This window comes from Danio aesculapii, chromosome 11, assembly GCF_903798145.1.
Source record: "Danio aesculapii chromosome 11, fDanAes4.1, whole genome shotgun sequence".
Lineage (NCBI taxonomy): Eukaryota > Metazoa > Chordata > Actinopteri > Cypriniformes > Danionidae > Danio > Danio aesculapii.
In genome coordinates this window covers 5998194-6010383 of record NC_079445.1, presented here as the reverse complement: position 1 = coordinate 6010383, position 12190 = coordinate 5998194, and the positions used below count along the sequence as shown (strand labels likewise).

Below are 12190 nucleotides of genomic sequence, written 5' to 3'. Positions count from 1 at the left end.
TTGAGTTATATTTATTGAATTATATGCTTTATATGAATTATTGAGTTATATTTATTGAATTATATGCTTTATGTAAATTATTGAGTTATATTTATTGATTATATGCTTTATATGAATTATTGAGTTGTATTTATTGAATTATATGCTTTATATGAATTATTGAGTTATATTTATTGATTATATGCTTTATATCAATTATTGAATTATATTTATTGAATTATATGCTTTATATGAATTATTGAGTTATATTTATTGAATTATATGCTTTATATAAATTATTGAGTTATATTTATTGAATTATATGCTTTATGTGAATTATTGAGTTATATTTATTGAATTATATGCTTTATATGAATTATTGAGTTGTATTTATTGAATTATATGCTTTATATGAATTATTGAGTTGTATTTATTGAATTATATACTTTATATGAATTATTGAGTTATATTTAATGAATTATATGCTTTATATGAATTATTGAGTTATATTTATTGAATTATATGCTTTATATGAATTATTGAGTTATATTTATTGAATTATATGCTTTATATGAATTATTGAGTTATATTTATTGAATTATATACTTTATATGAATTATTGAGTTATATTTATTGAATTATATACTTTATATGAATTATTGAGTTATATTTATTGAATTATATGCCCCATGAGCTTAATTAAGTTAAATAAGTATTTGCTCTTCAAGGCTAAATATCAAATTTAAAGACTTTAAAAGAAAACACACAATGAGCAAATGAGTTAAATAAACACTGAAAAATTGTACACTGACTCTAAATACACACACACACACACACACAAATAAAAATTTCACATGTAATATATTACATTTTTTGTAAGTGTAAGTGTTTCCTTTTTTCAACAATGTAAAATTTAATCTCAATGTCGAAAAAATGCTCTACACCATCACATTTACACACATCTTTTCAGTTTCAGGTTTCTTCTCAGTTTTGTGTGGAGCGGCATTATTTAGTCGACTTGATTTTGTGATCCTGATTGGTCCTCGTGTGTGCATTGGAAATGCTGATTGGCTCACAGACAGAACCTTATAAAGCCAAGCAAGAGTTCAACTTTGTGGATATGACATTTTTTTTTTTTTTTTAAATAAAAATTCTTAAAATTTAAACAACTTAATTAAAAAAAAAACAATGTAAATAAGTAAATAAGAATATGTCAACAACTCAAATTTGACAAAAATGTCTGATAGAGCTTTATAATTCTAAGGTGACGAATTGTCCTAAATGCTCGATTGCGAAAAACAATACTAATAAAACAAAAATCATATGTGCTGGCTAAAGAATTGTTCTGCTGGCCTGGTGTAGGAATGGGTTTTAAACCACAGCGGTTCCAACTGTAGTTCTGCCGAATGACTAAAGAGTTATCAGTATATTGGTAAAAAACTACATTTCCAGTCAAACCATTCTTCTGCAATCTTATACCAAAAACGGAAATAAGGGCAGTATTAATAGCTAAAAATGTGGGAGAGCGTTGATATTATGTGACTGTATTGTATTGCAATATGGAACAGTTAAGTGTAATTCACAAATACTTGATAATCAAATGATTTATTGACAATAATTCTCTATGGTTACAACTGAATTAATTACAAAAGAACTGTATAAAATGATAAAGTTACCAGAGGTAGAAGGAGAGACACAGGAGGAGGGAGAGAGACAAAGAGAGCAGGCCCAGAAGTTAGCCTGATTGCAGTAGTCAGAGAAGATAGACTCCAGAGGAGGAGAGGAGCAGAGGAGGAAAGCAGACCAGGAAAAGACAGGCCAGGAAAAGAGACCATGTTTGTATCTTTCTTGACCATGTGACTAAAGCCCAAATGCTGAGACATTCAAACTGACCAATCAACATGTGACCACATCGTAAAGCCCCCAAAGTCCACACAGCAGGCCGTGATCTTATCAGTATCTGCCTTTGGAGTCAGTATGGACCTTCTTGAGTCAAAAAGACATGTTTTGTCCAGCCTGATCTCACGAGAAAACGTAAGTATTTTACGTTTTGTCAGTTTAGTGGCTAATTCGTATGAGTTCATTCGTACGAAATTGTACGATTTTAAAAAGGAGGCGTGGCACCTAACCCCACCCATAAACCCAACCATCATTGGGGGATGAGCAAATCGTACTAAATTGTACGAAATAGATTGTACGAATTCCTACGAATTAGCCACTAAATCAAAAAGTTACGAATTGCCGTGAGATTGTGTTGGTTTTGTCATATAAACAAATGCATATGATAATTTAGCCTCTCACACTGGCATTACGCTTGAAGTGTTTGTTAAAAAAGTGAAGTAAATTATCTGTAATAGTAATTTACAAGTGAATAACGGACCACAGAATAAACGAAAAATATAAAGAAAGCTTTATTTGAAGTGAACAGTGCTGTGGTTTATTCTTCATACTTCTCTTTAACAGATCGCGGAAAAATGTTCGATGGCTAATTTGGATCTTCATTCGTTCGTTCATTCATTCATTCATTCATTCATTCATTCATTCATTCAGTCATCCAGCTAACAGAGTATCTACATGTAAAACAAACCCCAGTATGGACAATTGTTCCTGGTTGAGAGAAAGACTACTGAAAAGAGAGAAAGTTCTAGCAGTATGCAAACATCTCTATCATAATTACAAAAATGTCAGCTTCTTTTTTTTTTTTTTTGGTTTTTCCATAATAATAATAATTATAATGTTCCACATCATTTTTTATACAATATACATCACTTTGATCTTTAGTATCGCTCGATCAGTCGCTATAGAAAACCGATTTTCAGCATCTCTTTACTTTCTCAGGTTAATACACTTTTGCGTGGAGGACGAGCGGCATCAGCAAGCCGGTCAGCTGTCGTCGTTGTCATATATATCTGCAATTAAACAAAAACACAAGCGATACATAAATCATAAAGATGTTGCATTCAGTTGCTATTGTATAATGCTAAATCAAATGTTCCCATGCGTTGTTATGCTACTAAAGCTGACATGAAAATAGTGGAAAAATGATCAACCTGAAGAAATTTCAATGTCATCGTAAACATCATTCTCCCTTTAAAACAAGAATGAAAACAGAGGATTAGACAAAAAATAAAGTAAAATATTCATTCAAATTAAGTGAATAAATTAAGTTATACACACTCAGGTAAAAGGTACTCCAAGGGTACATATCCATCTGTGGAAAGAGAGAGACACTATTTTACAAGGGCGTAGAATTGGCATTAGCCGCATTTCCACTATCGGGCCAGTGCGAGCCAGGGCTTTAATCGGGCCAGGCCGGGCCAATAGCCCGGGAGGTTGAGAAATGAGGCCGAAATCATGTCGCGTTTCCACTGTCGGGCTAGTTGCTCGCAGCGCGTCACGCAAACACCGCCCCCAGAACGTCCCCCGAATCAAACGTCACACAACCCGTTACACAACCCGCCCACTTCAGCGGGAACAAAAAACTCAAATTATAACCACAAACACAACCTGGCATCACTACGAGAGCTGGAAGATGGAGAACACCGAAGCGGTTGCTTTTTTACTGTTTGTGGTCTGTTGGTGTAAGGCCAGACAGCGATCCAAGGATAAGGACATTCGAGTTCGGCGGCATTTATTTTTTCTTCTTCTTAGTGAGTTGATCAAGCGCGATAGCAAAACAAATGTAAGGGAACAAAGCATCTTGTCTCCTCTTTACCTGACAGGAAAACTCCGCCTTTGTACGTAACCCCGCCCCGAAGCCCCAGTTGGCCCTCCTTGGCCCAAGGTATTCGGCGGGCCGAAAAAGGCCGGACGCTGGCCCCAAGGAAGCCCCGCTTTGGCCCGATTACGCCCCGGAAGTGATAGTGGAAACGCGACTGGCCTTGGCTCGCCCTGGCTCGCTCGCTTTAAGCGCGATAGTGGAAACGCGGCTATTGACAGAGGTGAGGTGTCCCCACCAACATCAATCAATTAGTAAAATATCACCACCAATCATTTAATCACAATATAAAATAATAATGCTACATCAACCCTTAGTAACCTGAATGTGCAGATATAATTCAATTATGTTCCCTTCTTGGGTAATCCCTCCCCCAAAGACATAAAGGACAGTGTGATTAGACCTTTTTCTGCTGTTAAGTGACTGACAGCTGTACGTTACTTAAGTTTGGATGTGGGAAGCCCCAAAACAAGGACATTATCCAGTCTCCTTGACTGTGCAAAGCGTGGACATAAGGGAAAAGAGTAAGTCACTTAAAGTCTAGTTCACTAGTAGTCCACCATAATAAAATTACCAACCAATTAATCAAAATTCAGTTTTAATTTTGGCCTAAATGATTATAAAACAGGGCGACGCAGTGGCGCAGTAGGTAGTGCTGTCGCCTCACAGCAAGAAGGTTGCTGGTTCAAGCCTCGGCTGGGTCAGTTGCCGTTTCTGTGTGGAGTTTGCATGTTCTCCCTGCGATTGCGTGGGTTTCCTCCGGGTGCTCTGGTTTCCCCCACAGTCCAAAGACATGCAGTACAGGTTAATTGAGCAGGCTAAATTGTCCGTAGTGTGTATGAATGTTTCCCAGGGATGGGTTGCAGCTGGAAGGGCATCAGCTGCGTAAAACATGTGCTGGATAAGTTGGCGGTTCATTCCGCTGTGGCGACTCCGGATTAATAAAGGGACTAAGCCGAAAAGAAAATGAATGAATGATTATAAAACAATAATCGGGACAGGGTGGCGCAGTGGGTTGCAAGAAGGTCACTGGTTCGAGCCTTGGCTGGATCAGTTGGCATAGTTTGCATGTTCTCCCCGTGTTGGTGTGGGTACTCCGGTTTTCCCCCACAAGTCCAAAGACGTGCTATAGCGTATGTGTGTGAATGAGAGTGTATGTGTCCCAGTGATGAGTTGCAGCTGGATAAGTTGGCAGTTCATTCCACTGTGGCGACCCCAGATTATTAAAGGGACTAAGCCGAAAAGAAAATGAATGAGGCGGCGCAGTAGGTAGTGCTGTCGCCTCACAGCAAGAAGGTCGCTGGTTTGAGCCTCGGCTGGGTCAGTTGGCATTTCTGTGTGGAGTTTGCATGTGTTCACGTGGGTTTCCTCCAGGTGCTACGGTTTCCCCCACAAGTCCAAAGACATGCGGTTCAGGTGAATTGGGTAAGCTGAAATTATCTTTAGTGTATATGTGTGAATAAGAGTGTATGTGTGTTCCGCAGTGATGGGTTGCAGCTGGAAGGGTATATGCAGCATTAAACATAAGCTGGATAAGTTGGCGGTTCATTCCGCCGTGGCGACCCCAGATTAATAAAGAGACTATAAAGCCGATAAGAAAATAAATGAATGAATAAATGGGGATAAACAGTTGATTTGGGTCACATGCCTCTCTAAGTTTATCCACATTCATAACTACTTAACGCCCTAATGCAGTAAAATCATGTAAATTGACTTTTGTAGCATGGGACATGCTTTATTATTGCCATTTGTAACTATTATTAAGTGCTTAAAGCCTTCATTTATTATTTTAAAAGCACTAAAAATAATTTATGCTGTTCTATGCGCTCTGTATGTCCCCACCAATGTCAAGAGCAAATCTACACCCTTTTATATGCGCCCAAATCAGATATTTATCGCGTTATTATTTTTTAAATTCAATAGCATAAATCATCCAGCAGGTGGTGTGTTCGACTCACATTTGCCATCATAATTTCGGCACAGAACTTGTTTCTTGCTGGTCTCCTGCAGAACCTCCAGAATCTCTCCACGGACCACCGGAAGTTCATTGCTCCCGCGCTTCTTCAAAGTGGCATTGGGATCCACCGTCATGGTGTACAGAACTCGAATAGGCCCCTCTAACTGTTAAATAAATTACAAACTTTTATATTTTCTTGCAGTGAAAAAACCACTGAGGGCTTCTCATGACAATGATCAACAAGAATTAAAGGAAATCTGTAAAATAGAAGCGGACACAAGTAAACAAAAGCACCTTAAACTTCTTTCGAATATTTTTCTCTTCCTTCTTGGTCAATTTCGGATCGTGGCTGAAAAAAACGTGTTTAAATTAGTAACACAATCATGTTCTGAAGTAAAAAAAAGCATATTATGATGTTTTTTTTAATAATTAATGCTAAAAACAAATCATACTTGATCATTATTAATAAAAAAAACACATCGTCTATGAAAGGAAAGCACAAACTAAGCCTTCTTTATCTGCTATGATAGTTTTCAGCAGTTATCTGATAAAATACAAGTCTAAATAAGTTTGTAAGTTGAAGAAGGAGATAAAAATGTGGTGTTTTTACACTTGAGCCAATCCTGAGTTTCATACAGTTCTATATTTGCTCAGGTTTAACAATCAATCCTGTATACACACATTTGCATTCCTAATCCCTGGATGACGTTTTTGTGTGTGTAAGTGTGTCACTGTCATTGATTGGATGAACAGGAATTGTTTTCAAAACCCGACTCATCCTTATATTATGGGACATTGTACCAGAAACATACATTATCTATCCCTGAAATAAATACAGTGAATAAAAAGTCTTTCATCCCAAACATGTCTAAAATGGACTGATGGTTGATTTCTGTGAGTTGTTTGTGAAGGAATGTCATTTATTCGATTCTCAGATTTTTTTTCTTTATTAAAAACACTTTATGAATGTACAAACCTTAGCCTCAGCCCAATTGAACCTACAGCGTTATGCTAAAAACTGTTATTTGGGGAAAAAAAACTTCTGAAATAGCACGTTTCAGTTGTTATCATTCACATCAATCGATTAAAAACATGAAACTACATGTAAATTCTGCAAATAAATACAATTGTCCCAATGTTTGTCAGTCCTGTAACATTTGCATTAAATTTAACATAAAATGTGTGCAAAACACTTTTAAGAGTGAGGAGTTTCTGAGTGAGGAGCTATGAGGAAGTGACATCATTTGATGGAGGAGAAGCTGACTGATCAAGCATGCATTGTATCATAGAATTGAATGATTTTATGCTTGTTTTTGTATGATTTTTTTAAGGATGATAAGCTTAAATTAGGCCTTGTCACATTTTTATAAGTGAAAATGTGCATTTCTGGTAGAATGTCCCTTATATATATATATATATATATATATATATATATATATATATATATATATATATATATATATATATATATATATATATATATATATATATTATTAGCCCCCCGCTTATTTTTTCCCAAATTTCTGTTTAACGGAGAGCAGATTTTTTCCAACACATTTCTAAACATAATAGTTTTAATAAGTCATTTCTAATAACTGATTTATTTTATCTTTGCCATGATGACAGTAAATATTATTTGACTTGATATTTTTCAAGACACTTCTATACAGCTTTAGGTGACATTTAAAGGCTTAACTAGGTTAATTAGGTTAACTAAACAGGTTAGGGTAATTAGGCAAGTTATTGTATAACGATGGTTTGTTCTGTAGACTATCGAAAAAATAGCTTAAAGGGGCTAATAATTTTGACCTTAAAATGGTTTTTAAAAAAATAAAAACTGCTTTTATTCTAGCCAAAATAAAACAAATAAGACTTTCTCCAGAAGAAAAAATATTATCAGACATACTGTAAAAATTTCCTTGCTCTGTTGAACATAATTTGGAAAATATTTATAAAATAATAAAAGGGGTGCTAATAATTCTGACTTCAACTGTATATACAGCCAATCCCAAAATTATTATTCATATCCCTGGCAAATTCTGACTTAAAGAATGTTCAAATGTAAAAGCTGAGCAATATTTTTTCCCACAATGATGCACCTTGTACATCGTCTGATTGTCTTTTGGGAAAAGTGTCATTTCTGGTCCAAAAAAACTTGTTGGTTGAATAAAAGTAACTTTAAATCAGAATCAGAAGCCCTTCTAAGCGAACAATAACAAAGACATTTTTGTTTTGTTATGAACACAAATATAGACCTTAAAATGCAGTCACATTAGTGTCATTTCAGCAACATTTTCTGGGAAATATTTCTGTTGTATAGTGTGACACACACAGGCCACTTTCAAAACAATCTTTGCCCTGGTCTTTAACTCATTAAAGGCTCACATTACAATTTTTTTAACAATGTAATATAAACACATATATGTAATTTAAATCTCTGGTGTCTTTAGAATATGTCTGTGACCTTACAAATCAATTACATTACATACTTTTTATTTACTGTTCTCCTAACTGTATCTGAGCGAAGCATGCCAAGATGGACATTTTTGATGTGTATTGGATGCTTAAACTCATTCCTAAAGCCCACTGTAACCTATATTTTTGTGTTTTGGATTGAGTGTACACTCTTTATAGTACTAAACCCATATGACAGTCCAACCCAATCTCACAAGGAAACGTAACTATTTTACATATTGTCAGAATAGTGGCTAATTTGTAGGAATTCATATAGTTTTATTTGCATGAAAACACAAATATTTTAAAATAGTCTTGCCCCAAACCACACCCATAACACTACCTCTCATTGTGGGATGATCAAATTGTATTAAAATGTACAAATTCAACCTTATAAATTAATAAAAATTGGCCACTAAATCAAAGAGGAACTGCAGTGATATCGCGTTAGACAGTCCCTGTTGCATGATTTGACTGATTTTGAAGGTTGCATTTATTAAGTAAGATATTGCTTGAAGGAAAGTAACGGCATAAAACAAGCATAAAAAGCATAACTCCACCCCTTTTAGAAATAATTTGTGTCAATAAAAGTTTTGATCATGTAAATTTCCCAATTCCAATTCAAATGGATAGATTTTGTTAGGGTAGATATTATTTTTAAACTAAAATTAATTAAATTTAGGCCGTGGTATTCTGCATCCTAATTCGCATACATTTTTCAAAACCCAGGCTATTATTATCATCATTACTCTAATCATTTGTATTTTGTAGTTATTGAATGATTGACATTTCATGTATAAGAGTACAACCCACTAAACATACTGTACATCTCTTTTATCACAGCCTCATTTCCATTTGTGTAAAATGATACGACTGAGGTCTATTTGTTAAGAAAATGAGATGAGAATAAAGAGGACAGAAACCTGATCTCTGGAGGGGGAGGAGGAAAGTCATGGTCCACGTCATCATATACATCTGAGAACAGCAGAACCCAAAACAAGTCAATCCAGTGCAGAAAATTCAAGATATGTCCAACTGCAGGCCCGCGGACCCACCCATTTAAGGCCACTAGATCCAATGACGGATCAGTCGCTGTTTTGTATCTTTAAATGCATAATTTATTTGTACAGTATTACCAATACATGAAATGCTACAAATATATAATTCTATTTTCATTGATTTTCATTTTGATCTTCCATAACATATTTGACTGTAGGTTATGAGATAAGTTTGTGTTTGTTCAACCGATTGAGTTTACACCTACACCGATTCTAAACCTACCCCTTACTGCACAATCACCAGCAATCTAGTCCATACAGAATCTGCCACCAAAATAACTACAACTCCTGTCATGCACCTCACACACACCTGTTCCGGTTCTCCGTTGATCTCACACACACACTGCTGGGAGCTGCTCAAGGACTGATTACAGAGAATATATATACTGCACTGTTTGACGCACACTTTGCTGAGTCTTGCTTGGTTTATACCTTGTAACATTTCGAAGCGTTCCATTGTCTTGCCTTGCCCTGTTTTCTCACTCTCACCTTGTTAACGGATTTGTATTGTTTGCTGATTGAACTGATCTCTTAGCCTGTGACCCAGACTACTCTTTTGGATAAACTGCGTGCTACTGTCTGTTCCTGTTTGACCGTTGCCTGCGTAACTACTCCTATCAGTAAACTACATGTGGATCCTCAACTCTGTTGTCCAGCACCCTTATGTTATACTTACAGTAACCTCTTGTTTTATTAACATCTACACCAACCCTAAACCTACTCCTAACAGTAACCTCTTGTGTTTTATTAACGCTGTCGCCACTGGCTTGCATGGTTCGGGAACTGTAGAGCTGCGCATCGTTGGATTTGCTCTTCAGTGTTTGGACTCTCAGTAGTGATTATTAAACCACACTGAACTGAGCTAAACTGAACTGAACTTAAACACTAAAAACTGAACTACACTGTTCCTATTTACTATGACTTTTTATGTGAAGCTGCTTTGACAAAATCTACATTGTAAAAGCGCTATAAAAATAAAGGTAAATTATATTGAACAGATAAGAGAAGTCTTATCTCTGAATGTAGAAGTCGGTGTGTTGTGTACCTACCATCACTGTAAAAGCTGCTGTAAAGAGAAGAAACACAATATGAGTATAAACCTTTCAGTCATATAAAAGCGGCCACTCAACAGGAGGCTCATAGTCTCACCTGTCCATGGGGTCATTGGAGCTGCTGTCGTCATTGACCGGCAGGCCTATAGGAGGGCTGAAAGGAAGTGCAGCTTGACCACGGATTTTCCTCTTCACTTCCTCATAATCCACATCAACACAGGAGTTACTGATGTAGCCGACTGCAACAGAAAACACATACATCTAACTTTAAGATTTTTTACAGTAACAGGTGTTTTGTTGTTGCTATTATTTGCTCTTTTGACAACTATGAAGAGTTAAAAATAAATATTCTGTTTTAAAATGTAGTTAAATATAAGTAAATTTTACAATGAAATAAAAATATATATTCTATATAATTAATCAGAATTATTAGCCCCCTTTGAATTTTTTTAATATTTCCCAAATGATGTTCAACAGAGCAAATTTTCACAGTATGTCTGATAATATTTTTTCTTCTGGAGAAAGTATTATTTGTTTTATTTTGGCTAGAATAAAAGCAGTTTTTAATTTTTTAAACACCATTTTAAGGTCAATATTATTAGCCCCTTTCAGCTATATTTTTTTCGATAGTCTACAGAACAAACCATCATTATACAATAACTTGCCTAATTACCCTAACCTGCCTAGTTAACCTAATTAACCTAGTTAAGCCTTTAAATGTCACTTTAAGCTGTATAGAAGTGTCTTGAAAAATATTTAGTCAAATATTATTTACTGTCATCATGGCAAAGATAAAATAAATCAGTTATTAGAGATGAGTTATTAAAACTATTATGTTTAGGAATGTGTTGAAAAAATGTTCTCTTTGTTAAACAGAAATTGGGAAAAAAATAATTCAGGGGGGCTAACAATTCTGACTTCAACTGTATATATATTCTCCCCTGTGATATAGCTTCAAGCGATTAAACTATTAATGCAGAGCAAGACTTGGATTGTGACCAAAAGGATTCATTGACAAATATTGCACAGTAGGTAGTGCTGTCGCCTCACAGCAAGAAGGTCGCTGGTTCGAGCCATGGCTGGGTCAGTTGGCGTTTCTGTGTGGAGTCTGTGTGGTTTCTTCCAGGTGCTCTGGTTTCTGGGAAGGCTAAATTGTCCGTAGTGTGTCGGTGAATGTGTATGGATGTTTCCCAGAGATGGGTTGTGGCTGGAAGATAAGTTGGCGGTTCATTCCGCTGTGGAGAACCCGGATTAATAAAGGGACTAAGCCGAAAATGAATAAATGAATGTATAGTGTCCTACATTTAAGTAAATGGGTTATCAAAAATAATAAACTATAGAAAGAGGACTTGAATTGTTAAGGGGATATATTTAAATGTAAATATACTTTGTACACATGCCACAACACAACAAAAACACAAGCTGAAAACCTGTAATCGATGACATCCATATTAGGAAAATATCTCATTTTACACTTGAACAACTAAACTATTAATAAATCTTTAGGTCTATTTAAAGGACTTTATTTTGATTAAATGGTATTACCGATGCTGTAAAGGGGATCTCCTAAAGTTGAAGATAGTGACATTAACCTTTCACCAGAAGTGTATCGGTGGCTGAAAATCTTGCCGTGCATATAGGCCACCGATGAGTAAACTCTCAATTGCCCCACTCTCACAGCCCACAATGAGCCCTTAGGCTAGCATTAACAAAGTGGGTCTATTAAGGACCAGTATGGAGTACATTGCTCTAGTTTAATGTGGTGTATTATTTTATTTTAAGTTGTTTGAGATGCGGTGACGCAGTGGCGCAGTAGGTAGTGCTGTCGCCTCATAGCAAGAAGGTTGCTGGTTCGAGCCTCGGCTGGGTCAGTTGGCATTTCTGTGTAGTTTGCATGTTCTCCCTGCATTCGCGTGGGTTTCCTCCTGGTGTTCCAGTTTCCCCCACAGTCCAAAGACATGCGGTACAGGTG

At 35.9% G+C, this 12190-nt stretch overlaps 1 protein-coding gene across 2 annotated transcripts in view; it reads right to left on the bottom strand.

The window, feature by feature from the left end:
* Positions 1-2322: 2322 nt before the first annotated feature.
* si:ch73-40i7.2 (FYN-binding protein 1) overlaps positions 2323-12190 on the bottom strand; it is a 31960-nt gene continuing 22092 nt past the window's right edge. Inside the window, exons 9-16 of one of the 2 annotated variants that reach the window (XM_056468827.1) lie at positions 10316-10457; positions 10216-10229; positions 9032-9083; positions 5949-6003; positions 5656-5818; positions 3157-3190; positions 3030-3067; positions 2323-2888 (exon numbers count right to left, since the gene is read on the bottom strand). In XM_056468827.1, the coding sequence (XP_056324802.1) occupies positions 2863-2888; positions 3030-3067; positions 3157-3190; positions 5656-5818; positions 5949-6003; positions 9032-9083; positions 10216-10229; positions 10316-10457 (524 nt within the window). In that variant the 3' untranslated portion in view covers positions 2323-2862. Of the gene's footprint in view, positions 2889-3029; positions 3068-3156; positions 3191-5655; positions 5819-5948; positions 6004-9031; positions 9084-10215; positions 10233-10315; positions 10458-12190 lie in introns of both variants that reach the window. The other variant, XM_056468826.1, reaches the window with a different exon arrangement.